Source organism: Ursus arctos, unplaced genomic scaffold (assembly GCF_023065955.2).
Source record: "Ursus arctos isolate Adak ecotype North America unplaced genomic scaffold, UrsArc2.0 scaffold_24, whole genome shotgun sequence".
NCBI lineage: Eukaryota > Metazoa > Chordata > Mammalia > Carnivora > Ursidae > Ursus > Ursus arctos.
Genome location: NW_026622919.1, coordinates 41,102,950 through 41,129,417, shown reverse-complemented (window position 1 = coordinate 41,129,417; position 26,468 = coordinate 41,102,950). Strand labels below are relative to the sequence as shown.

At 59.4% G+C, this 26,468-nt stretch overlaps 1 protein-coding gene across 21 annotated transcripts in view; it reads left to right on the top strand.

Annotated features, from left to right (window-relative positions):
- The window catches only part of MYO18A (myosin XVIIIA), a 93,758-nt gene that overhangs the window by 49,783 nt on the left and 17,507 nt on the right, over positions 1-26,468 (top strand). For 20 of the 21 annotated variants that reach the window (XM_057317830.1, XM_057317825.1, XM_057317826.1 and 17 more), the window contains 25 exons: positions 641-704; positions 922-1,066; positions 3,315-3,491; positions 3,723-3,813; positions 4,108-4,300; positions 5,154-5,240; positions 7,227-7,368; positions 7,522-7,681; positions 8,607-8,793; positions 9,091-9,334; positions 12,054-12,163; positions 15,235-15,300; positions 18,425-18,553; positions 19,250-19,393; positions 19,772-19,861; positions 19,994-20,113; positions 20,310-20,421; positions 20,841-20,968; positions 21,242-21,396; positions 23,166-23,289; positions 23,381-23,581; positions 24,147-24,257; positions 24,726-24,830; positions 25,129-25,275; positions 25,676-25,789. In XM_057317830.1, the coding sequence (XP_057173813.1) occupies positions 641-704; positions 922-1,066; positions 3,315-3,491; positions 3,723-3,813; positions 4,108-4,300; positions 5,154-5,240; positions 7,227-7,368; positions 7,522-7,681; positions 8,607-8,793; positions 9,091-9,334; positions 12,054-12,163; positions 15,235-15,300; positions 18,425-18,553; positions 19,250-19,393; positions 19,772-19,861; positions 19,994-20,113; positions 20,310-20,421; positions 20,841-20,968; positions 21,242-21,396; positions 23,166-23,289; positions 23,381-23,581; positions 24,147-24,257; positions 24,726-24,830; positions 25,129-25,275; positions 25,676-25,789 (3,346 nt within the window). Of the gene's footprint in view, positions 1-640; positions 705-921; positions 1,067-1,386; positions 1,408-2,670; positions 2,683-3,314; positions 3,492-3,722; positions 3,814-4,107; positions 4,301-5,153; positions 5,241-7,226; positions 7,369-7,521; positions 7,682-8,606; positions 8,794-9,090; positions 9,335-12,053; positions 12,164-15,234; positions 15,301-18,424; positions 18,554-19,249; positions 19,394-19,771; positions 19,862-19,993; positions 20,114-20,309; positions 20,422-20,840; positions 20,969-21,241; positions 21,397-23,165; positions 23,290-23,380; positions 23,582-24,146; positions 24,258-24,725; positions 24,831-25,128; positions 25,276-25,675; positions 25,790-26,468 lie in introns of all 21 variants that reach the window. The other variant, XM_057317829.1, reaches the window with a different exon arrangement.

Below are 26,468 nucleotides of genomic sequence, written 5' to 3'. Positions count from 1 at the left end.
CCCAGGCATAGAATTGACCCTCCGGTGTCCCCAGGGCCTTGCTAGGACCTCTGCTATCCCCGAAACCAGGTCCGCAGAGGAAAGCAGGGCAAGATGCGGGTGCTCGGGGACTTGCCTGTAGTCGCACAGCTAGTGTGGGGCTGAGCGGTTGTTGGAGTCCACGCTGGAGCCGAAAGCCCCGAGCCTTTTTCAGCACCCTCCAGGCTGGCCCTCCCTGCTCCCTAGCATGGTTCGTCTGCCAGGCTCTTCCGTTTGGACCTTCAGACTTGCTGTCTTTGTTCTGTGGGAAAAGGATAAATGATAAGGCCGAGCAAGCAGCCCTGGGGTATCATCCTCCTTAGCTCTTCTTGTCTCTGAGAGCATGGTCTCTGTCCTGGCTTGACTCACGCTGCCCTCTTTCAGGGGTCTGGCTGACACTCTCACCGGAGCATCTCCGGTGACCTGTCCTAGGGAGGCTAGTGCTCTGATCAGGCGTCCAGGCCAATTAGGGAAGGCAGCGGCGGCTGGCCTGATAGCAGGGTATGATGGGCAGACAAAACTCAGAGTCTGGAAGCTGGATCCATCTGTCTCCACCCTGGTAGGGAGATGGCCCTTGGCATGGGGACCAAGCACTGTGCTGATGCCTCATTTGTACCCCTAGGACAGAGCTCCACTTGAACCACTTGGCAGAGAACAATGTGTTTGGGATTGTGCCACTGGCCAAGGTGAGGGGCCTGTGGGGCCGGGGTTGGCAGTCCTGGGCCTTGGGAGCAGGGGCCGCTTCAAGCGGCCTGGAGCGCCCCCTGGGAGGAGCAGGATCCTGGCTCTAGCTGGGCGGCTCTCCCTAGCCTCTCCCTCCCTGAGGGCCCAGCAGCATGGGGGTATGCCAGCAGGGACAGCCCCTCCGAGATGCAGTGCCAGCGTGCCCGTCTGTCCCTGCAGCCGGAGGAGAAGCAGAAGGCGGCTCAGCAGTTCAGTAAGCTGCAGACCGCCATGAAGGTGTTGGGCATCTCCCCAGATGAACAGAAAGCCTGCTGGCTCATCCTGGCCGCCATCTACCACCTGGGGGCTGCAGGCGCCACCAAAGGTAACGTGCAATGGGTCCCAACAGCGCAGCTTATCGCCCCGGAGAGCTTGTGGAGGCCCTGCCGCTCCGTTCGTCCTCACCCAGCACAGACCTCTCTCTTAGCAGACACCCCTCTGTTGTTTGTGCCTCTTCCCAGTCCCCCACCTCAGAGAAGGCTCCGAGCACCCGGAGAAGCATCTCTGCCCCGGCCTTGGACGGCAGTGATGCCGAGAACTGTGAAGAGCAGGGGGGCGGTGGTTCGGAGGCTGAGGGGGAAGAAAAAGGTCTAACTCAGAGCAGTCCCCCTGAAATAACTCTCCTTCTTATTCCCTTCCTGACAGAGGCCCCCGAGGAGCAAGCGGGTAACTGACCTTGGCCCCTCCCTGGGGGGTAGAGGCCACCTTGTCCCGTCTTGGTGCTGACCCCGGGCTCTCTCTGGGGACTGGGCTTGTTCTGTCCGAGTGGAGGGGACTGGCCTGGGAGAAGCCCCTGGTTGAGGGTGGAGAGGGCGCCTGCTGGCCGTGAGGCTTCTCAGCATCCCAGGCCTAGCTGCTCCGACTCGTTTTGCCTCCATATCCTGGGACCCCTCAGGATGCCCTCCGTGGGGCTTAGACGGGGTAGGGTGGGCTTGCCGTCTTGCGGCTTTCCGAGGCCAGTTTTCCTGCCTTCACTTCACGGATTTGGTAGCAGGCGTCTCTTCCTCTTGCATGGCAGGGTGGAGACCACTAGGGGGCAGCAGGCACCGTGGTAACAAATGGGCTGCAGCTTCTGCACTTGGGACTTGGGGGCTTGTGGATGGCTGGAGCTTGGTCTGGCTTGGAAGAGCTCTGCTGCCTTCCTCTGAGATTCCGTGGATGGGTGGGCACTCGGAGCACCTCTTCACCCCTTCCTCCCCTTTCTCAGAGGGATGCTGCCTCTGAACAGCGCCTTGGGCCTTGACTTCCTCTTCCCCTGGGATGGGAAGGGCTCCAGGCTGCTCAGCAGGAGCGAGGAAGACTGGTGGGTGGGCGGGTGGGCGCCGGGAGGAGCAGGTGTCAGGTTCCTTACAGTCCCAGCAGGTTGCATCCCCGCCAAAGAGGAAGCAGGCTCAGAGTTAAGGAAGTTGTCTCCAGACTGTGTAGGTGGGCCTGCGGGTAGGCGTGCGGCTGTGTCTTGAGAAAGTTCTTTCCCTCTGAGGAGGTGACGAGACCAGGTTCCCTATAACCCTGTACTCTGTCCGCCAGCGGACAGATCTGGGTGTGTCAGCTCAGGGACCTTGTTGAGCAGGCTCTGTTACCTCGTCAGAGCTTCCAGTATGTTCCAAAGGATGTGTGTATGTGTGCACATGTGCGGGTGTGTACATGTGTGGTGTCTTCGTAGGTCTGTGTGTGTGTGTGTGTGTGTGTGTGAGCGTGATGACATCCGTAGACATACTCCTTTGAGATTGTGTGTGTGCGCTTGTGTATATTTTTGCATCTCTGAGTCTGAATGTGGCTCCGTTTTCTCGCCTGCTCATCCTCACAAACCACCCCCCCACACACGCCCCTCCACAGTCCCTTCCCGTGGGCCTGGCGGGCTCACTTGATGACTGTTTGCTAACACGCTGTTTTTCTTTGCATGCTGCATGCTGGTCCTTTGCCTTACAGAAGCTGCCGAAGGTAAAACCTTGTTTCTTGTTAGCTTTCCCTAATTGCTGTGATTAGACACATGTTGGCTGAGGCGCGTCTGTCTGCGTGGGCTGTTCCCTTCCCCCCCGCGGCTTCTTCCACTTCCCCACTGTTGGGCCATGGGTGGGTGTGGGTGTTGGTGGTCTCCCCTGGCAGACGCCTGGAGGTAAGGGAGAGGGTCCTGATGTATTCACGGAAGGGGGAGGCACTAGAACTCTCTCGTGATGTGGCCCCCATGGGTGCAAGTGGTTCTTGTGCTCATCACAGGGGGGCTGGCTCATCCTCTGACTGTCCTCCCCCAAGCGGGCACCCCTGAGGCCAAGCCCTCTAGAAGAGATGTTCAGAGCTGCCTGCGTGCCCTCTGGTGGCAGCGGTGTGGAGTTCCCTCCTCTTTTAGGACCTGTTCGTTCTCTCTCCGGCCTGCAAGGGACACAGGAAGTGCTGGCAGCCTCTGGCTGTCCCTGTTTTGCCTAAAGCCCTTCTGGTGTCATCAGGGCTGGTTTTAACACCAGAAGATGCTCACTCCCCAGTTCTTGGCCATGGGAGCCAAAGGGCGTAGCGGTCACCAAGTGGACTAAGGAGAAAGACCCAAGATGCCAGATCCTTTTTTTTCTACCCCATAGCTGGGCGCAAGCAGTTTGCCCGCCACGAGTGGGCCCAGAAGGCCGCATACCTGTTGGGCTGCAGCCTGGAGGAGCTGTCCTCGGCCATCTTCAAGCACCAGCACAAGGGCGGCACGCTGCAGCGCTCCACCTCCTTCCGCCAAGGCCCCGAGGAGAGCAGCCTGGGAGACGGCACAGGTGCCCGGAGCCCCTTGGCTGATGGCTGTGATTGGGAGGCCCCATCAGGCCTTGTTGCTGTCTGCTCTGGCATGGGGAGACTGCTGGGGTGAATAGATGCTTCCATCAGAGGGAGAGGCCCAGCCCCAGGGCCCCATGCTGACTTGACCTTGGGTAGCTAGAAAGCACACACCCCACCCCCATGGGCATCCCCAGGGGGCCAGAGGTAGAGCTGATGCTCTTGCCCCGCAGGCCCCAAACTGAGTGCCCTGGAGTGCTTAGAGGGCATGGCGTCTGGCCTCTACAGTGAGCTCTTCACCCTTCTCGTCTCCCTGGTGAACAGGTGAGTGCCAGGCAGGGCCCAGGAGCTGACCAGCCTCCTGCCGTGACAAAGGGGGAGTTGATGCCTCAGTGCTGGTGGGATCGCTGAGACAGCGCCATTCTCCACCAGCAGAGGGCTCACTGTCCTCACGGGTGAGGAAAGGCACGTCCTCCCCATCAGGGTCCTGGGCACCTAGGCAGGGATGGAGATTTGGCTTGGGGCAGAACGGGGCTGCCTGGGTACCACGGGCAGACCCGTGGGGCCTGTTCGGCGGTACTGCCCTGGCCAGCCCTGACCCAGGCTCTTCCTGTGAAGGGCTCTCAAGTCCAGCCAGCACTCACTCTGCTCTATGATGATTGTGGACACGCCGGGCTTCCAGAACCCTGAGCAGGGTGGATCCGCCCGCGGAGCCTCCTTTGAGGAACTGTGCCACAACTACGCCCAGGACCGGCTGCAGAGACTCTTCCACGAGCGCACCTTTGTGCAGGAGTTAGAAAGATACAAGGAGGTAGCACTTGACCTTGCCTCTGCCTTGCCCACCCCCTGGCCCCTGCCCCCCAGCCTCAGCTTCCTGGCTCCCACAGGGAGGACATCTGTGGAGAGGGAAGACCCCACCTTCCCCGTGGGTGGCTCCCTTCCCTGCTTTTGCTCTTTGTCATTTCTGTCTCCCTGTGCATCCCGGAGTAGTAGTCTTGTCCTGCCCCAGACTACATCCTTACTTTGCAGAGAGTTTGCTGTCCAAGAAGCTGCAGATGCATTCGGGGCCCCTGAGAGCCCCTCCTTGCCCGCCCTCAAGGCGCCCACTAGGCCCCGTGAATTGCCACCACGCAGTTCCTGCCTCCATGGGGGTCGGGCCCGGCCTTCCCTGGTTCCCTGGCTCCTGATCTGTTAAGATGGTGATTGATTATGTAGGGCCCCTCCATAAAAGAGTGTCCCGGATGGGACAAGATGTAGAAATCCTACCTCATGGGCAGGTAAGATGAATGAACTAGGGAGGATATTTATCTTGGATGAGAGAAGATTCAGGAAGCAAATGACAGCTGTCTGCAGGTGTTTCAAGGATGATTGTGTGAAGTTGAGAGTAGGCTTACTCCGCGTCGTCTCGTCAGCTGGTGCAAGTAACAGGAATAGGGGACCTTCACTCAGGGTTACAGAAGGTTAAACGAATTTTAGCTGTCCAAAAAGGCCACGTGGTGCCTTGGGAGGTGGTGAACTTTTGTTCCTAGGGGCTGCTGGAGGGGAGGAGCTCCTGAGAGGGAAGGAAGGGTGGACTTGCTAGCCCAGCGCCCCCTCCTGGCCTTCACATAGGGCTGCACCCCTCGAGTGGCCAGTGCTCACTACCTCTCTGCCTTCCCTCCTAGGAGAACATTGAGCTGGCATTTGACGACTTGGAGCCAGCTGTGGGTGATTCTGTGGCAGCTGTGGACCAAGCCTCCCATCAGTCCCTGGTAGGAATTCCAGCGAGGGCCTGGGCTGACCCTCTCTCCCCTTGTCTGTCCCTTGGCCTCAGTCGAGCCCTCGCTGTGTAAGCTGCTGCTGCTCGGCTGCTCTGGCCGGGGAGGGGGCACTTCCTTCTGCCCTAGTGCAGTGCCAGCCCCAGCCCCCAGGGGTCCAAGCGGGGGCGGGGGAGGGGGCACACCTGCTCCCTCCTCTTCAGGCCCTGTCCTGTGCCTGGCTGAGCCCCACATGTGTCTGCCAGGAGCCCTGTTGTCTCCTCCTTGATGGTGAGGGCTGGGCTGGACCCAGAGGACATAGTCATTCCTCCTGCTGTCCCCAAGAGACTGGTGCAGCCAAGCAGAGCGGGCGAGGAGTCTGTGCAAATAGGGAATGTATGCCTCGCTCTAAATGTGAGCCCTCACGCCTCAACCTTAGGGACAGGCTCTGTCACACTTTGGGCGAGGATCTTGGGCACTTTGCTGCCTGGGGGCCTGGCTGGCCTGGTGAGCACTTGGCATTTGCTGATTGTCTTCAGTTAGGGAAGTTTCAGAAGGCACTTTACTAGACAATTGGCATTTTTGCTAGGCTGTTGCTCCCCTCCTCTGCTTTGACCCCGGCCTCCTCCTCTTCCCTCTTCCTTGTGGGCAGGCCCTGCTGTGCTAGCAAGGGGGTGGGGCCCCGGGGAGAGTGAGTGTCCCCCTTAGGACAAGTACTTAAGTGCCCAAGTTCCATGTGCCCCCAGGGAAGCTGGCTTTTCTTTTCCTGACACCTGGTTCCCATGCCGGCCTCCATTGAGAGCCTTTGCCATTCCCAGGAGATGTGGGGCAGTCAGTCTGTGTGGCCAAGGAGGGGCAGTGTGTCAGATAGTGTGTTCGGATGGGACTTGGCTATCGCTTCCCTTCTTTGCTCTCCCTGTCTGATGGACCTTGGCATCTCTGGGGACAGGGGCCCCTCGGTGCTGAGCCTGCCACTCACTGTCCAGTGGTTTCATTGCCCAGTCCTGCCATGGAGCCCCAGCCACTCTGAAACCTTAGCTCCCCCTCCGTCCTTGGCCACATTCTGCTTCCTCCTGGTAGTCACACTGACTCCCTTGGACAGCCGTGGGGTGGGGGGAGATGCAGGCAGCTGGGTGAAATGAAAGGGAAAATGGCACTTTTCTTACTTCGCTTGTTCCCCCAGTCCCAAAAAGCCAGGCAAGAATGGAGTGTAGGAAAGGTTTCAGCCTTCTTGCTCAAGGAAGTCTTGGAAATGCCATGGAAAAGGTACCTTCAGACCAGAAACAGCCACAGGCCTGGTTTGTGTGGCCCGCATAGGGTGTTAGAAATCAGAATTCTCTTGAAAAGCTGGAGGGTTTCCCAACGCTAGGCCAGCGTTCTTCCAGAACAGCGGTTGGCTGCAGCTGATGGACGGCCCTTCCCTGTGGATGGGGACACGTGCTATGCTGTCATCCCGACTCGGCCCGTTCCAGCTGTTACATCTCCTAAGCCACCAGCCTTACGATTTCGGCACTTGAGTTTCTGACCCTGCAGGAGTCCCACCTGCCGTGCTCGGAGCCCTCTCTGGGATGCCCCCACAGGAGGACCAGGGTTAACCCCACAGCCATCGCTGGTTGAGAGCTTGCTTTGGGCCATGCCCCCTGCCCGGGGCCTTCCAGACTTTATCTCGTCTAATCTGCCTGGGAGGTGATGCCCAGGGAGCGAGGGCACCATGGGCTCACCCAAGGCCCTTGTGACTTCTCAGAGGATGAGGGTGGTTCACGGAAAGCCTTCAGCCTTTGGTGACTTGGGACACAATTCCTAGGAAGGAGATTTTGCTGTGGGCTTCTCTCTCTAACCTCTGTCCGGCTCCCTCTTTCCCCTTGCTGCCCAGCTGCCGCACAAGGTGTCAGCTGCGAGTGGCAGGAGCCGCGGTGCGCGTGCGTATGTGTAGCAAGTTTATAGTGCGTGGCTGGGCCAGGGCTCCGTGGGACACCGTGGCTTTTCTTCGCTTCTCCACAGGTCCGCTCGCTGGCACGCACCGACCAGGCGAGGGGCCTGCTGTGGCTTTTGGAAGAGGAGGCGCTGGTGCCAGGGGCCACCGAGGACGCCCTCCTGGAGCGGCTTTTCTCCTACTATGGCCCCCAGGAGGGTGACAAAGAAGGTACTTGTTTCCCCCGGAGGGCTCCCTTGCTTCCTTTCCAGGGGACCCACCTATATGGGTCTAGAAGGTACTGCCTGGAAGGGCTCACTGAGTCCCTGGGCTTTTTTGGGGCCTGTGCCCTGATGATCTGAACCTTCCTACTCCCACACTCAGGCCAAAGCGCCCTCCTGCGCAGCAGCAAGCCGCACCATTTTCTGCTGGGCCACAGCCATGGTACCAACTGGGTCGAGTACGACGTGGCAGGCTGGCTGAGCTACACCAAACAGAACCCGGCCACCCAGAACGCCCCCCGGCTCCTGCAGGACTCCCAGAAGTAAGAGCACCGCTCACCCTGCCCACGTCCCATCCCCGGGGCTGGCTTTGGGCTTCCTGGTCTCAGAGACCCCCTCACCATCAGGGTGGATAGCCTCTGTTCCCTGAGAGGGGACAGCCAAGGCCAGTCGGTCTTGAGGGCCCGGGGGTGGCCTCCTGGAGTAGAAGTGGGATGGACATGGTCGGAGGGACCTATAGTTTGAAATTCGAATGGCACTTCCACGTTCTTCATAGAAGGCAGGAGTAACAAAAACAAACAAATGAACGAACAAACAAAAGACTTAAAAAATGGGGCGCCTGGCTGGCTTAGTCAGAAGAGCGTGCAGCTCTTGATCTCAGGGTTGTGAGTTCAAGCCCCATATTGGGTGTAGAGATTACTAAAAAAGTAAAATAAAATAAGATACAAATAAAAAACTTTAAAAGAAGGCAGGAATAGCCTTAGAAACCCCTCAGTCACATAAGGCCTGTCATCCATTTGTTTATTTAGCAGATAATTATTGAGTGCCTGCTCTTTTAGATACGTGACAGATGACAGTAAATAAAACAAAACTCCCTGCCCAGTTGGGGGCCGGGGGCTGGGGGACAGCTAACAACCAGTAGATGTCATACACAGATGATGTGGTATGGTAGGGAGTGTTGGGCTCAATCTGTCCTGGCACCCTGGACCTCTGCCCTCCCTGGTGATGGAGAAGAGAAGGTCGCACTTCTGCCCCCTGTGCCCCACACTGGTTTACTCTTCTTCCTGTTTGTAGATTTCCCTGCAGTTTCTCTCTAGGGTGTGGGGCATGCAGCCCCAGGCCAGATAAGCCAGGCCCCTGGCCGTGGCAATACGAGGGATTTGGGGGTGTCCTAGGAACTGGGAGGACACCCTCTAGTAGTCTCTCAAAGTGACTTCTTTCCCTCCTTCGCCCTTCCACCTCTGGTAGGAAAATCATCAGCAACCTGTTTCTGGGTCGGGCAGGCAGCGCCACGGTGCTGTCAGGCTCCATCGCGGGCTTGGAGGGTGGCTCACAGCTGGCGCTGCGCCGGGCCACCAGCATGCGGAAGACCTTCACGACGGGCATGGCGGCTGTCAAGAAGAAGTCACTGTGCATCCAGATTAAGCTGCAGGTGGTGAGTGTGCCTGCCCAGGCGCCAGGGCCCTCTCGGGGCTCCTCTGGCCATTCTGGGCACACCAGGTTGCCCGGTACCCACTCAGCATCCCCCTCTGACTCGCTCGCCACTGGTGGGTCCTCTGTTCAGTGCTGCTGCCCGAGTGGCCCCCGGGCCTCATGAGGGTGGAGTTGTCCAGGCTTGGCATGTCTCGGCCAGCAGCGGGACACCTGCCGTCCTGTGAGGAGCAGAGATGCTGTCCTGGGCACGGGCCAGGCCATCAGAATCCACTGAGGCCTGTCCCTTTCCCCTTGGCAGGACGCCCTCATTGACACCATCAGGAAATCAAAGCTGCACTTCGTCCACTGCTTCCTGCCCGTAGCAGAGGGCTGGGCCGGGGAGCCCCGTTCCGCATCCTCCCGCCGCGTCAGCAGCAGCAGCGAGCTGGACCTGCCCTCGGGCGACCACTGCGAGGCCGGGCTCCTGCAGCTGGACGTGCCCCTGCTCCGCGCGCAGCTCCGGGGCTCCCGCCTGCTGGACGCCATGCGCATGTTCCGCCAAGGTGGGGCCTCCTTCCCTCTCGACTCTGCCTCTGTTTTCTGGCGCCGTTCCTGCCCCTCCCCACCTTCCAAATGGGACCCAAATGGGTGCTGCTCCCCTCCTGTCTCTGCACTGGCCCTAGACCTCTTGTCTGCTCTGGTGCCTGCTCTGTGCGGCTCTCTCCAGCCCCGTCTGTTCCTTTCTCTTTCTTTCCTCCTGGCTGACTCCCTTCTTCCTCCTCTCCCTCTGTATTCCGTCCTGTCCATCCCCTCCCCGCCCTGCCCCACGGGCCCTGTCCGCACAGCTCCCTCTCCCCCCTTCCCTGCTCTGCCCCCAGCAGCAGACCTGTGCCCACCTCGCGCCATCTGCTCAGTGGCTCTGACTACCTCCGAGAGCGGGCCGGGCCGTAGCCCCCAATGAGAAATGAGGTGCTAAATCTTTCTGAGGTACTTAAAATTCCCAAGAAAGGCCAGCCAGACCCTTTTTATGGACCCATCTGGAGGAGGGATTGAAAAGGGTGAGAGTAATAGCACAGTTGACCCTTGACCAACTCGGGTTTGAACTGTGTGGTCCATTCATGTGCGGGCTTTTTGTAGTACAGTACGATGGACGTATTTTCTCGTCCTTCTGCCTTCCTGGATGACATTTGCTTTCCTCCGGCTTGCTTCACTGCAACGATACCGTGTTTCCGACCCATCACATACAGTAACGGTTCGTCAACTGTTTACGTTATCAGTAAGGCTTCCGGTCAACAGTAGGCTATTAGTCATTGAGTTTTTGGGGGGAGTTAAAAGTTATATTTGGATTTTCGACTGCATGGGGTGCAACTTATGTTGTTCAAGGGTCAACTGCTCCATGTCGTTAGAGCATTTATGGTATACCAGGCACCGTTCTGAACCCATCATACACGTTACTCGTTTAATCCTCACAACAATCTCATGAGATGTTGGTACTATTACCGTCCCCAGATGAGGAGACTGAGGCTCAGAGAGGTTAAGTAGCTTGCCCAAGGTCACACAGCTCATGAGTGGCAGAGCGAGATTCGACCCACGTGGACCAGCTTCCGAGTTCATGCCTCTCGAGTAGGGTTTCATTTGCCTGAGAAGTTATGGGCTGCCAGATCTCTGCCCTTTTTTCCTTTGCTAGAACTGGCAGGGTCCCACCTGCCCATAAGGTCCCCTTGAGGCAACCCCATGGACACCATCACTTTTCCTTAGCAGCCAAAGCCACAAAACAGGCTCCCTGCCCTGCTCGAAATAAATCATCGATCTGTCCCCACGTCTTGATATGGAGTTGGTGTTTATTATTTCAAAACCAGATTGTTACCGCTCTGAACCAAAATCAATGTGCTTTACTCAAACAAGCAGATCGATGAGGCCAGCAGCAGCAGCAGGCCCCCCCTCCCCTCGCCCAGCCCCCAGCCACCATCGATAGTGCTGATGATTAATTAAGATGCCAGGCATCCAGACCTGCTATCCTGGCCCATCAATTTAATTGCAATTCAGATACAATCAATAGCTTACTTTGTCTTGGCCCCTCAGCGGCCCCCGCCTCCTGTTTCAATTATCGGGCACATGCATCAGCCTCATCTCCCAGTTGGAGGGTTTCCCGGAGCTAGCGAGGCCGGTGTAGCAGAGCGAGCCCCCGACGGGCTCTCAAGAGCCCGGGTTTGGAGTCCAGCTCTGCCTCCAGCTGCAGCCTTTGTGACCTTGAGCAAGCCCGTCGGTCCACCTCCTCGGCCTCAGTTCCCATGCCTGGAAGATGCGTTGGATCTGGCCTAAGACCACTTTCCGGTTTGAAATTCTGTGAATGTGTATGAGTGGGTCGCTCAGTCCTCTCCCGCGGGCTCTGGCGCCCTCAGGTGGCTCAGGGTGACTTCCTACCAGCCACCATCCTGACCTTGCTCCAAACCAGAAGCCATCTGACCCTTGTCCTGGCCTCAAGCCTACACAGTAGGGAGGTCTGTACTAGAGGTAATGCTCTTCAGGGGAAGGAAATCTAGAAGTCTTTAGGTCAGCCGGCCTAGGGCTCAAGGTCAGGATGGGAGCAGGAAGGGCACCCTTTCTGTACCCTGCTTCAGGGGACTGAGGAAAGGAAGGAGCATTTTACTGAACACCCACCACAGGAGCCAAGCCATGCTTTCCACATATTTTCTCATTCAAACCCCATGACTACCGTGCAAGGTAAGCAGCAGGTCCCCCCTTGAAAGATGAGGAAAGCAAGAGTCAGAGATGTTGAGTGACTCGTCCAAGGTCACATGGTGCCAAGAGCCAGGGCCAGGATTCCACCCCCAAGCCCGTGCACTTTTCCTCTCGGCTACTCTCTGTGGCCCAATTTTCTTTTTCCGTGTTAAGTCCTGAAGACATTGTTCTCTCTGGGTATAGCAGAGTCATAGACCTGGAGGAAAGCATCTTTCTTCTCCATAGCTTCGCTTCCAAGTGGGCAGCTGTCCCCTCTTCGCACACCTCACTGACAAGGTGCCTGCTCCCCTCTAAAGGAATCCATTCCCGTTGTAACCTTGCAGTTCCAGCTGGAGGGCAGCCCCCCCCTCCCGCACCCCTGCCTCTTCCCTCTCCACCCTCCTTTCCCAGGCCTGCCTCAGCCTCAGGCTGTCCTCCCCCAGCAGCTTCTGCCCCTTCCGGTGACTGTCCCCGCGTGGGACCTGGGCACAAACGGCCATCTGGCATGCTGGGAGCAGACAGAGCACCGCCAGACATGGCTCTGGGCTGCCCTCTCTCTAGGTTACCCTGACCACATGGTGTTTTCCGAGTTCCGCCGCCGTTTCGACGTCCTGGCCCCACACCTGACCAAGAAGCATGGGCGCAACTACATCGTGGTGGATGAAAGGCGGGTAGGTCTGGGCCCCAGAGCCCTACCAGACCCCTTCCTTCTGGTCAGACCCCTCCAAGCAGCTGCCCCTTGTCCCCTAGAGAGAGCCAGAGCCTTTGCTCCAGCTCCTGGTTTTGGCTGCCCAGGGCCAGCACAGGGGCGTGTGGCAGCCAGGGGAGAAGGGATCCTGGCGGTCGCCTAGAGGAATCAGAAAAGACCCACCCACTTTGGAGGCCAGAGTTGGGGGTGTCCGCTCTCTGGTGAGCTGGTCCTCTAAGAGCCTCCCAGGTGGCAGATAAGAACTAGTGTTCTGGGTGTTACCACCGGTAGCCCCTGGGCCCTTCGGCCTTAACTCCCACATCAGGGATGGTTCCTGCAGCAAGAAGCTGTCCAGGGGTGGGGCAAGCATCCCTCCTCGGGGCAAGAGTGATACGGCAAGGCCTCCTGGAGCCAGGGTAAGCCGAAGGCTCCCGGGCCCCTTGTCAGTGCAGGCTGCTGAACGCAGGGCTGTCACCTAGGCTGTCACCCCCAGAGGCAGCTCCTCAGGGAGCCAGAGGGCTCCTTGAGCAGAGGAAGCCTCCTTCCCTGTGCTCCGGCCTCAGATGCCAGGCCTGACTCTGAAGGCATCTCAGACCTTAGGATGGCTTCCCTAAGAGGGAGAATGCTCTGCAGAATGGGCCAGAAAGCCCCCCTCCCCTTGCCTCCTGAGTCACAGACCCACATTCACGGAGGCCTCGAATCCTTCCCTCCATCCAGGACCTGCCAGTGTCCTGGGCAACCTTGGTGTGCGTGTAGATGGCCCACCCCCTTCTCTCTGACCTCTGACCTTTATTCCAGCCTCCCACTCACGGCTACACCCAGGACCTCGTCACCCCTGGGAATACTTCACCTCGGAAATCTTAAATTCCAACATGGCCTTCCCTGCCCACAGCCTCCTAACCTGTGCATCTCACTTCTCTCCTCCTCTCGGGACACCTGCTCTTTGACTTTGTTGAGACCTCTCATTTCTGGACCCCACTGTATTTTCTCTGCTCTGTCCATTCCCTTCTGACTTTCTTTTCCACTCAGCCTCAATGCCATGGTCCTGCCCTCCGGTCATTTGACCTCCATCACCCTCAGCTCTCCTGCGCCTCCCATGGCACCTGCCCTGCCCAACCCCCATGCTGAAGTGCCAGCCTCCGGGCATCTGCCTTCCTCAGTTTAGGGTTCCCAAGGGCTAGGGGAGAAAAATATACAACCGGGTGGACTTGAAGTCCTACCAGTTCATGGTCTCCAGCCTCAACTGGGCTCTTGATGTGGCCTAGCAGGTTTTTCATATGCCCCACCCCTCCCTGGTCCCTATTCCAAGCTCCTTCCCTGCTGTTCGGTTCTCTTTCTCCTCCAGTCCTCCGCTCCCCTGCCTTCCCAGGTCATCTCCCCAGCAATTGGCCTTGCCTCTAAACGGTAATAAAATTGAGGCTCCAACTTCCTCCTCTGCCTTCTGTACGCTTCTGTTCGGGTGCCTGCTTCCTCAGCACTCCTGTCTGGGGTAGGAGAGGTGTCCCTCCCCTCGTCCAGTCCCTTCCTCCTGTGCTTTGGAATCCATTCCCGGAGGCCTGCTCCATCTGCACTAACCGTTCTCTCTCCCATTCCTTCAGCCTCTCCTCCACTGGCTCTCTCCACTCAGTGGGGAAACACCCTGCAGATAGTGTGCTCGGAAAGGAGCTTCTATCAACCTTCCCTCACCCCGGACTATGGTCTGTCGCTCGCCTGCCCCCACCCTGCCACTGCCCCCCATCCCTTCACCCTCGGCCGTCTGGATCCCGGCCCTGACACCTTGGGCCGGGTCTTCTGTCGCCCATCGCCCTCCACGTAGCCGGAGCTCATGGCCACTTTACTGTGCTTGGCAACATCTGACTCTCTTGACAGCTCTGTTCTCTGCTGCCGCCCCTGGCTTTGCCTTTGTCCCTCTGAGCATCCTTTCTGCCACCTGCCCCTGAAGTACAGGTCTCTCTCTTCCTTACAGCGCTGTCCTTGGCCGTGTGTGCTTTCTAGTCTACGGCCTCTTCCTGGCCAACCTCATTCACACCCATCACTTCAATTACCATGTAGGTGTTGACAACTCCCAAATCAATACCTGTAACCCAGGCCTCTCTCCTGAACCTCAGGCGTGCATTTCTATCTGGCTCTTTCTGGACTTTTCTACCTGCATGCCTTACAGCACCTCAAACTCAGCACGTTCAGACCACACTGATTCCGTCCCCTCCCCAGCCGACTCTAGCTCTTCCATTTCCGACCTTGGAGAGTGGCACCGTTTTCTGTTAGCTACTTAAGTCGGAAACCTCCACCCGGTGTCCCTAGATTCCTCCCTGTCGTCTGCCGCGCCCCCTCGCACCCGCAGGTGCAAGGCTCTATCGTCTCCAGCATTTCCACCTCTTTCTACCCTTCGGGCTCTAGCCTCCTCTCCTGTGAATTCCTGCAGTAGCTGCCTGAGGGGGTCTCCGTCCATTCTCCCCACACCCACCCCCACGTGCCAGCAGGGTTCGCTGGAAAACGCAAATGCGCCCCTGCCCCCCTGACCAAACCCTCCAGGGGCTCTCGGTGCACACAGGCGCCCCCCCTTTGGCTACTGCCACCTTTCTAGTTGTACCCTAACCGCCCTACCCCCTTCCCTCCTCAACTACCAGGTTTCCTCAGCGCGTTCTCTTGTCTTGTGCTTCCGTGCCTTTGCTCGCGCTCGTCCTTCTTCCCAAAATGCCCTCTCCCCGACTTCCGCTAATTCTTCCTTGTAACTGAAGACTCCGCGCGAGCTACACCTCACCTCCTCCAGGATGCCTCCCGTGGTCCCGTGTCTGACTTAGGCGCCTCCTCCTCTGTGTACTTCACTAATTCACCTGTCTCACTCCCCAGCAAGAGAACTTACTGCTCTCATGGTCATCCTTACGTCCCCAGAATCTAATCGAGAGCCCGACACTGCGGAAGCCCACCGAAAGCGTTTGTTGAATGAGTAACGGACTGCCTCAGTGGAGGCCGGGGCAGGACTCGTGCCTGGGCGAAGCCCCGCACAGAGACGGGGGCGGCCCTGGCCTCCCTGACAGAGGCCTCTCTCTGCAGGCGGTGGAGGAGCTGCTGGAGTCCTTGGACCTGGAAAAGAGCAGCTGCTGCCTGGGCCTGAGCCGGGTGAGTGAGCGGTCGCTAAAGGAGGGCGGTTGGGCCCGGCCCGCACTCTCTGGTCGCCCTCGTCCCAATGGCTGGCCCTCCCCCCCTGCAGCAAACTCGACTTCCCTCCCTCTGAATAACCGACTCGTTCAGAGCCCTGAACACCCCTGTGACGTCAGGAGGGGGAGTGGGTTGGAAGGTGGCCCTGAACTTGGCCTGAATCCCGGTGTGGGGAGTGGGGAAGACAGAAGGGAGGAAAGCTGGACAAAGCAGGAAGGCAGCAGGCAGAGTACTCCAGAGGCCCCCCACCCCAGGGCTGCCGGGGCCCCAGAAGAGCAAGCAGGACGCGGTGAGGCCGTGCTGCCACCACCTGCCCACAAGCCCAATTCCTCACCTGAATGGAACGTGGTGTCTGAAAGACAGGCACGCCCGGGCCCGGGTGCCGGTCTGCCGCGTCACTCCATGCCAGAGGGTCAGGCGAGCGTCCCTCCCACGGGCAGGAGCCCCGCTTGCCTCTCTCTCCTCAGACTGGGAGGCTTGACGGGTGGCGTCCACGTATGTGCTCCAAGGGCCGTGGTGGGAGGGAGGGCGTTTGGAAGCCAGCGAGGGGGTTCTGAACCTCTCCACCTGTCAGCAGGGAGGGAGGGAGCTCCGTGTGCCGGGGCTTCGTGGGCAGTATGAGGCGGACGTGGATGCTTGCAAAAAAGGGCTTGGTGTTGCTTGTCCCCTCTGTTCTCTCGGCTCTGTCTCCTGAGTCACAGTCCTGCCCCTTCGCTTTCCCACCCCCTGGCTGTATCTTTGTCTCTGATGGTTTTCCCTGTTCCTTTTGGCCCTGGCAGTTCCTGGCTCTGTCTTTTTCAGGTTCTTGCCTTGTTCTCTGTGTCTTCTGTGGTCTCCTTCTGTCTCATTTTTCTGGTTTTGGTTTCTTGCTGTGTCTGACTCACCCTCTCCCCATCGCCAGCTATCTCTCAGCTCAGGGGCTGCCAGCCGAGCTTCCTCCCCGGGAAGCCTGCGGCCAGAGGCTTCGCTTCCCTCCCGGTCTCCCGGGCAGGCTCCTGCCCCTCGGGGGTTGGGCTGCTGCTGGCGTCGGGATGGCACCTTCTCCAAGGCATGTTGTGGGCAGAGAGGGCCTGTACCAGCTAGTGCTCTTCCCAGCTCCCATCTCAGACCCTCTGCCTCATCCCAGCTGCCTGGCCGAGGCCGAGGCCGGCGAGCCCCAGGGCCCACTCACGCCCAGAGGGAAGTTAGGGGCAAAGTTGGATGTTTGCTTGCCTCTGACTTGGGAGAGAAATGTCAGGGCGTCTAGGCTGTGGTGGGACCGGGTGGTGAGCAGAGATTCTGGGTGTTCGTCACACTGCTTCCGAGGAGAGGGTCGCAGTCAGAGCCCACGGGACCCTGAGGGCCCAGTCAGGGTCTTAGAGGACCTTGAGAGGCTCCTGATACTGTCTGTAAATTTGTATGGGTGAGTCTGTTGGGGAAGGAGAGGGCCCTGTGCTTTCACTCAGTACTCAAAAGGACTCCTAACCCCACGAATGTACAGCGTCTCGAACGAGGTCTCAGGCTCCCCGCCCCAGTCCTGAGGCCATCTTTTCTCTTCTCATCATGAGAACTGAGAATGGGAGCCACTCTCCAGCCCCTAACCCACCACCTCCCGTCTTCTGCCTCAGTCAGACCAGCTATGTGCCCTGACCACTAGCCCCTATGTCCGCCTCCTGGGGGACTTGGCTATTCCCCACCCCCTGGGGGAATCTCAGGCTCACACATTGTGAGAAATCAAGGCTCAGGTGGGGCTTGAGGCCCATGGGAGATCCCAGGCACTCAGCGCCAAGCGTGGGCTTTGGGGAAGCAAGCGTGGCTCAGGACCGAGCTGGCTTTCTCCTACGCCAGCCCCAGGGGACTGGGTTTCTGTGGAGTCGCCAGAGGCAAAGCTTTCTCAGCAGAAAACGAGGCCTTCTCTCCACTTCTTCCCTGAAGGGAGGCCTGGGGATACTGTACATATTGGTTTTGAGTGTTTCCTGCGCTCTTTGCCCCATAGAAGGGAATTTTCTGTGTTCTGGGCAAGGTGGAGGTGGGCACATACCTAGGTGTCTCTCTGCCATCTGTAAGGATCCCAGAGTCTCTTCTCACTTGTATATTTCCCCCTCTTCTCATAGCAGAGAACACTCTACCCAGCCCCAGTGCAGAGCACCAAAGAGTGAGAGGAAATGCTGGCTGTGGGGGTGCCCAGCTGGTTCCTCTCCTGTCTGCCCTCCAGCCCCCAAACCTGTAGGACAGGTCCCTTGATTGGGCCAGCCCCCGCCCACCCCCCTGGCTTTTTCATGAGCTGAAACCTGGGTGTGTGTGTGGGGGTGGGATGCTGGCACATGAAAGAGGAGGCTGTCTGAGAGGAGACAGAGTGGGGAGGGGGCCCCACCCTTTCTCTGCGCACAGCTTCTGGACCTTTCTCTCCTTTTTTTTTTTTTTTTTTTAAGATTTTTATTTATTTATTCGACAGAGATAGAGACAGCCAGCGAGAGAGGGAACACAAGCAGAGGGAGTGGGAGAGGAAGAAGCAGGCTCATAGCAGAGGAGCCTGATGTGGGGCTCGATCCCATAACGCCAGGATCACGCCCTGAGCCGAAGGCAGACGCTTAACCGCTGTGCCACCCAGGCGCCCCTGGACCTTTCTCTCCTTACACACATTCACCACCATCCACTTGGCCTGCTCCCAGGCAGCTGGCACCTGCAGTTGGGCCCTCTGGTGGGCTGTGGGCACAGGGGCATGGACGGTGTTGCTGGCAGTCCTGGGGGAAGAATCCGCCATCGATGTTGCTGAGGGGTGTCCTGTCCCCGTTTGACTGTGGCTGCTTTATTTCCTTCTTGTCCCAGATACCTTCCCTTTGACTTCCCTCTCCTTTTATCTCTCTTTGAAGTCAGATTTCCCACCTTACTCCTCCTCTTCCGGAAAAACCTCCCCAGCGCCGCCCCCCCCCCCCCGCCTGGCCCTCCTCCCTCAGCCTTCCTGGGGCCTCTTCTTGCTCCTTTCCTCCTCGCCTGTTCCCTTGGATTTTCAGGTGCTTCCAGGGCCAAGGGCCACCTCCCAGGCCTGCTGGTGCCCTGTGCCCTCAGCCCATCTCCTGCCTTCATCTGGCCTGCTTCTCCACAGGTGTTCTTCCGGGCCGGCACTTTGGCTCGGCTGGAGGAGCAGCGGGATGAGCAAACAAGCAGGAACCTAACCCTGTTCCAGGCGGCCTGCAGGGGCTACCTGGCCCGCCAGCACTTCAAGAAGAAAAAGGTGCTGTTCCAGGGGCGGCTCTGTCCTACTCCCCAGCCTAGATGGCAGAACAGGGTTCCTGGAGTGGGGTGGGGGTTCAAGGGAACATGCTGGGGCAGGAGGCTGGTCTTGGGACTATGAGTTACCGTCACCTGGGGGAGAAGAAGCAGGGGCCTCCCGGGGCCACCATGCCCTGGGCCAGGGTGGGGAATGGGCAGCTCCTTGGTGCCAGCGAGCGCGCTGGTTATGCCCAGCAGTGGGGCCGTGGGGCCTGGTCCTGGGGCTGGGGGTGGGGGGCAGCGCCTAGGCGAAGGTGGGCTCTGGATCATAGGCTGCTCCATGAAGATTAAGGAGCTGTGTCAGCGACTCCTTTTCTTATTAGCAAGTCCATAAAACAGCCAGCACCACCGCCTCTTGTGTTTCAGCAAGATTAGGTTTTATAGCACATCTAGGCCAGGGTGCTGGAAATAATCAGGCAGCAAATAAAGCAGATGAAATTATTCCTAATGACGGCAGAGCGGTTAGTGCCCAGTGCGGTGCTCGCTGGGCCAGGCTCTCTGCCTCCCACTCTCCGAGGGATGAGGAGAGGCTGGGAGTGAGGGCTGGGTGGCATAGGGAGTGTTTGAACCAGGTCAGGTGGCCGGAGGAGCAGGGTGGGGTCCTGGTCGGGCTTGGGACTAAGAGCCCTGCTGTGCACCACCCCTCCCCCCAACTTAGATCCAGGACCTGGCCATTCGCTGTGTGCAGAAGAACATCAAGAAGAACAAAGGGGTGAAGGACTGGGCCTGGTGGAAACTCTTTACCACTGTGCGGCCCCTCATCGAGGTACAGCTGTCCGAGGAGCAGATCCGGAACAAAGACGTACGTAACAGCTCCGGAAGGGCCAAGTCGATGGAAAAGGACTAGTTCATCCATGTGGGCAAAAGTCTTGCCAGCTTGTCTTGGGCTCCCAAGTGCTCTTTATTTAGTCCAGAGAGCTGACATCCTTGAACGATGCCCGTCAAACAGAAGGCATCCCTCTGGGGTGCTGGCTAAGCGGCTGGGTAGCCTCTTGGTATAAAATCTCCGGCACCCTCAGCATCTGGGGAAGAGTCTAGGGATAGGAGACCCAGGGAGGCAGTGGCTTCCTTGTGTCCCGGCCCGAGCTTCACCGGCTTCATTCACCCCAACGGTGCAGATGCCAGGCCCCAACCTCTCGCGGAGCCTCCGGCTCACTCTGCCCTCTTCACCGCACCCTAGGAGGAGATCCAGCAGCTTCGGAGCAAGCTCGAGAAGGTGGAGAAGGAGCGGAATGAACTTCGGCTCAACAATGACCGGCTGGAGACCCGGGTGAGTGACTCCTAGCGCCAGGCCAACTGGGCCACCGTGCAGGGTGCCAGGCCCAGGACACCCCCCCCACCGGGTTCCAGCTGAGTGAGGCAGGCATTTCAACTGGTGACGACTCCCTCCCCCCAACCCCAGATCTCAGAGCTGACATCGGAGCTGACAGATGAACGTAACACGGGAGAGTCCGCCTCCCAGCTGCTGGACGCGGAGACCGCGGAGAGGCTCCGAGCCGAGAAGGAGATGGAGGAGCTGCAGGTGAGGGCCGGGCCAGGCGGAGACAGCCGTGCTAGTGGCCACCACGCTCTGGTGTCCGTCTGCTCCCACAGGGACAGCTGGCCCGGCACCCCTGTCCACCCAGGGTGAGCACGTGCCCGTGGTCTGCGTGGCTCAGGGCCGTAGCTGGTCCTGAGTGAGGGACTGGGATGGCGGCCTCACAAGCCTCCCTCTGCAGACCCAGTACGATGCGCTGAAGAAGCAGATGGAGGTGATGGAGATGGAGGTGATGGAGGCCCGCCTCATCCGGGCAGCGGAGATCAATGGGGAGGTGGACGATGATGACACAGGTGGGTCTGAGGCCAGAGGGGCCCAGCAGGGCCTGAGCGGGAAGCTCGGATACCCCCCCCCCCTCAGGCAGCCGCAGCCCTGGCCCCGGCCCATCTCCCTTCTGTAGGCTGGTACAAGGCTAAGTAGAGGGGCCAGCGAATGCAGGGGATTGTCATGGAGGGCTGCGAGAGCCGTGGTAGGGACAGGGTCTAAGGGCCATGGTCCAGTGGTCCCTGGGGAGAGGACAGCACACATAGCCACACACCCTCTCTCGTCTTTTCCTGGCTTGGGAAGAAGCCGTCATTTCAGAGACCTTTCTGAGTCCCTCTGGCTGATGCCACCTGCTGCCCCTCCCTGGCCTATCCTTCTTCCCCTCCGCCCGCCCATTCTCCGGGACTCACAGCAGCTCAGTTGGCCCTTGTCTGCCCCACCCCCACAGGCGGCGAGTGGCGCCTGAAGTACGAGCGAGCCATGCGGGAGGTAGACTTCACCAAGAAGCGGCTCCAGCAGGAGTTCGAGGACAAGCTGGAGGTGGAGCAGCAGAACAAGAGGCAGCTGGAAAGGCGGGTGAGGCTGGTAGAAGGAGTGGAGGCTGGGCCAGGAGCGGCTTGGTGCCCTGTGGAGCCGGGCATGCCCTGGGAGCACGGGGGAGGGGTTGGTGGGTTAGCCTCTTGGGGGCTGGGGATGCCCAAGGGCAAACTGTTCAAGTGTGTTCGGTTCCCCGACTCCATCTGTCACCCTTGGATCTCTCCCTCGCTCGCCCCCCCTTCTCCTCCCCTTCTCCACCCATGCTTCCGGGCCTTTCCCTGGCTGTGACCCTGCACCCCGTCTGCGCCCTAGCTCGGGGACCTGCAGGCCGACAGTGACGAGAGCCAGCGGGCTCTGCAGCAGCTCAAGAAGAAGAGCCAGCGGCTGACGGCCGAGCTGCAGGACACCAAGCTGCACCTGGAGGGCCAGCAGGTCCGCAACCATGAGCTGGAGAAGAAGCAGAGGAGGTGGGTGGGTCCCTGCCCCGGACCTTGAGACTTCCTAGAGCAGCCCCAGACAGGGCCCTCTGCCTCCCCCTCCAGGGAGGAGAGAAGAAAGCAGGGCCTGAATTTGGTGGGGCGGCCTTGACTGCATAGTCCCTTGTCCTGGAACGGGAACAGGTCTCACTCCTGACCTCTGAGGAGCACTCAGGCCCCATCCCCACTGCAGGCCTGCTCAGGCCTCGGCTCCCAGACACGCTTCCCGCGGCATGTGCCCGTCACCCTGCATGGGCCCAGCAAGGACGAAGCTCCCACCAGGCCCCGTGCAGAAAGCACCCGTGCCCCTCCCTGCCCCTTGCCCCCACCCGGCTCCCCATGTCTCGCTTGCCTCAGCCACACAAACACACTCTCCTGACTAATGTTGTTGAACTGCCGTGCCACTTCCATCTCATTATGGTAATGACACGAGGGGGGGGAGCCCTCACAGGATCAAATCCAATCTAAATTAATTTCTCTGGCTGGGGATGGGAATGGGACGCCTTTATTAGGAACACTGGGGAACCCACACACCCTGGGAACAGCAGGGTGCCCCAGGGAGTGGGAAGAGCGCCTGGTTCCCCTCTGCAGGGGAGGGCTTCTCGTAGAGGCCCCGGGTGCCTTCGTGAAGGGACAGCCCTGCACCCACAACCCTGGGGGATGAGCAGGGCAGAGCCAAGTCCTTCCAGTGACCCCATGTTACCCTCGGCCTCCTGGCACTCTGCTGGCCTCCCAGCTGGGTGCCGCCTGCAGAGGGTGAGGGGAACCAGGAGATCTTACTCCTCCCTCCCAGCACCGTGCCTCTCCACCTTTACGCCCACCCTCCCATTCACTAGAAGCAGGCACCCTTAGTGGGACCTCTCTCCCAAGCCCCCCGCCCCTCCATGGCAGTGCCAGCCCCGCCTAGTTACCATCTTGCCACACTCCCTGCCAGGCAACTTACTAGGTTTCATGTCAGCTGCCCGGAAGTTTGCTTACCTTTTTTTTGATGTGGGTTGGGTTGGGGGTAGTATTTCAGTGTTGGAAGGGAAACTTATTAGCTATTCGGGGAAGGTGTTAAGAGGAATTTGAGCAATTTGCTCCTTATTTAGAGTCACTGGGTGGGGAAATAGGAGGCTGGGAGGTAGAGGAGCCAAGAAAGATCCCCTGACTGTGAACTGTGCCCGCGGACTGGGCACGGCCAGGCTGCTCGCTTCCTGGCCGGGGGTGAGGGGTGGGGGAGGGGGCTCCTGGTGTGACACAGGTACTGCTGGGCTGCGTTGGCCTGGCCAGGGGCTGGCACCCAGAAGAGAGGGAGACAGAGATCATCGGAAGTGGCCAAGTGGAACCACGAAAAGTAACTTAGATGAGGCAGGGCATCCATTTCTATTCCGGTGCCCACTCTGCCCTCACCCTGGTCCCACATTCTTTGATCTGTTAAAATGGAAAAGGTCAAGACAATGACGGAGGAGATTCTGTCCACCTCTTCCCCAGAAGCCGTCTGTGGGCCCCTCCTCGGCTCACCTGGTATAAGGGCTCCTTAGACCCACTCAGTGAAATGCCCCCCATCCCAGACCAGGTGGCCAGCCGGGCCACCACAGCCTTTGATCCTGGATGTCACCTCACCGCTGTCCCCCACTTCCAGGCTGTATGTGAAGTCCCCCTCTGCTTGTGTCCTGTCTGTATCCGTGGCCCCACTTCCTGGCAGCCTCTGGGTGCTGGTGACCCAGACTCTCGCCTGTCCTGGTGGAATCACCTTGGCCGTCCCTGCTCCCTCACAGGTTCGACAGTGAGCTCTCGCAGGCGCACGAGGAGGCCCAGCGGGAGAAGCTGCAGCGGGAGAAGCTGCAGCGGGAGAAGGACGCGCTCCTTGCCGAGGCCTTCAGCCTGAAGCAGCAACTGGAGGTGCGTGGGCCACCCGCCATCCATGCCCCGTCCCCCCACCCCACAGGCAAGAGCTGGTCCCAGGCCACCCTCATCTTCTCTTTTGCTCCAGGAAAAAGACATGGACATTGCCGGATTCACCCAGAAGGTTGTCTCCCTGGAGGCCGAGCTCCAGGACATTTCTTCCCAAGAATCTAAGGATGAGGCCTCTCTGGCCAAGGTCAAGAAACAGCTCCGGGACCTGGAGGCCAAAGTCAAGGATCAGGAAGAGGAGCTAGATGAGCAGGCGGGGACCATCCAGATGCTGGAGCAGGTGCCGCAGGGTCTGGCCGAGGGGGCACCTCCATCCCCACGCTAACCCAGGGGGTGGCCAGAGAGGGGCAAGTTCCCACGTGCAGTCACTCATTCGTTCCCTTACTTACAAAATGGTGAGTGAGCACCTGATCTGTGCCAGCACAGTGTGAAAATAATGAAGTTTCCGTGCGGCTTTCCACAAGAACAAATCTCGATTGAGCTCTAGTGGTGAGGGGCTCTCAGCATGCCCTCAGCCGGAAGGCCACGAGCCCACCCGGCCTGCCGCTGAGCCACTGTGCCAGTTCAGAGAGCTAGAGCCTGAAGGCCAAATGGAGAAGCTGCCAAACTGTCCCCACCTCTGGCAGCCTGCTCTGGGCCGGTGTCAGGCATCTAGTGAGGGGGTTTGGCTGTGCTGGAGAAGCCGGCTGCCACAGGAGCAGGGTGGGAGCTCCGGGAAGTGCTGACAGAGATACTCCCTGCTCCCAAGTCCAGGGAGAGCTGCCCATTGGGGGGCAGGGGGCAGGGGGCAGCGGTTTGGGTGCTGCTCCGAAAAGAACCTGGTCCCTCCCCGCAACCACCTCCAGGCCAAGCTCCGTCTGGAGATGGAGATGGAGCGCATGAGACAGACCCATTCCAAGGAGGTGGAAAGTCGGGATGAGGAGGTGGAGGAGGCCCGGCAGTCGTGTCAGAAGAAGGTAAGGCAGCGGGCACTCAGCGTGTCCAGTACGCACCCTGCCTTTAGAGTAAGGGGATTTCTGTCTCCCTCCCTTAGCCACACTATCACCCATTGCCATTCTGGACTCTGGGTTCCTGGCCTTGGCTGGGATGTGTGCCCTCAGGGACTCTAGAGAAAGTGTGGTCCTTTGAGGGACGCATGCTCGCTGCTTTCTGGACGGCCGGCTAGGCTGGCCCAGCAGGGCCTGCCCACTCTGGAACGAAGCCTCCCACTCTGGCGTGGGGCTGCGCTGCACGGCCTGCCGTCCCTCCTCCCCCTCCCAGGCTGCTTTGAAACCCTGGGAACTTCGAATTTGGGGTGTGACCCCCCTGGGGTCTGCTCAGCCTGCCCCACAGTTTTCCCGGGGTGGGGGGATCCAGAGGGAAGAGGCCCGGCTGGCACCGGCCCCTGAAAGGACCGACGGGCCTCTGTCCCCATGGCCCTCCAGTTGAAACAAATGGAAGTGCAGCTTGAGGAGGAATACGAGGATAAGCAGAAGGTGCTGCGAGAGAAGCGGGAACTGGAGAGCAAGCTCGCCACGCTGAGTGACCAGGTGAGCAGAGCCTGCTGGCGGGCCCGGCCTCGGCGACGTGAATCTCAGGGATACAAAGCTGGCAGAGGTGGGGGTGGTGGGCTCTGGGGAGCCCACTGTCAGCACATGTAGGATGGGGGTCGTTACCACACATAGCACTCCCAGGCTTCTCTCACTGGCTGGCCTGACCCAGCACTTCCTCTGTTGTTGTGTGTTGGGGGGGCTCTGAGAATGAGGGCGGGGTGAACAGCAGGCGCGGGGAAGACAGCAAAAGGCTCTGTGGTGGAGGCCAGAGCCCCAGCTTCTGCTGTGCACCCAGGTGAGCCAGCGGGACCTGGAGTCTGAGAAGCGGCTCCGGAAGGACCTGAAGCGCACCAAGGCCCTGCTGGCGGACGCCCAGATCATGCTGGACCACCTGAAGACCAACGCGCCCAGCAAGAGGGAGATCGCCCAGCTAAAGAACCAGGTATCTGGACAGAGAGGAGGTGGTCAGCTCCAAGGGGCAGCCATGCTTATGGTTTTAGTTCTTTCTCTCCCTTCCTTCCCCTCTCAGGGATTCTTGAGTCCTTGAGAAGGAAGATAACAGGGGAGGGGGAGAAGCCACTCATAGCCATAGACTCCTAGGATCTGTGCATGCCAGATGGCATGACTGCCAAGCCCCAGGATGGCGTGGATGGGTCCCCGCACCCTCCATTCCTGCCCCGGGAGACGCCTGCGCAGGCAGCCCCAACAGGCCGCGGCCCCAGGCGTCTGAAGTGAACAGAGCACCTGGGCTCCTTCTCCCCTGCGAGCACCCTGTCCTGCCCTCCTGCCCCCCCGGGCCTGGCTGACCTCTCTCCCTGGGGCGGGGGCGGCCCTGTGTCCAGCTCGAGGAGTCCGAGTTCACCTGTGCTGCAGCCGTGAAAGCGCGGAAAGCAATGGAGGTGGAGATAGAAGACCTGCACCTGCAGATTGACGACATCGCCAAAGCCAAGACGGCGGTGAGGAGCGGGGGTGTGCGGGCCTGGCTCCGGGGACCGAGGGAGAGTAGAGCGGGGTGAATGGGGGCCCTTCTCCAACCCGCTCCCTTCACACCAAGGCTTTTGGCAGTGAGAGTGGGCCTCCCCTCCTTCGCCTCTCCCCACTCAGAGCAGAGGCCCAGGAGGAGGGCAAGGTGGCAGCGGGAGCCAGCAAGGGCGCATCTCCCTGTTTAACCCCCTGCCTGTGGGAGCTTGGCCGCAGGCCCCGACACCATCAATAAAGGCAGCTAATATGGCTGAGGGATGTAAACAGGTGCCGGGAGATTAGCCGAAGCACCGATAAGAGGATGGGATGGCTCGGGTTCCCTCCCCTTCCCCTGGCCAGCCCACTGACAAGCCCAAGCGGCAGCTAATTAGAGCTCTTATTTAATGCTTCCCTTTTAATTCCCTACCTCTCCCACGGCCCATTCATCGGCCAGGAGTGCATTACTGGGATGCAGACACCAGTACCTCCTTGGGCGGGGAATGGGGCAGCGGGGAGGCTGGGCTTGGCTCTGGGCTCCATGCCCCCTCCCCAGCTGGTCACCCGTCTGCTGAGAGTTGCCAATCTCCCGGGCTTGATTTATCTCTGTGACATTTGTGCTCCTCAGCAGTTTTCAGGTGAGTAATTCAAATTCTTTAATTGTGTTAAAAAAGGCTG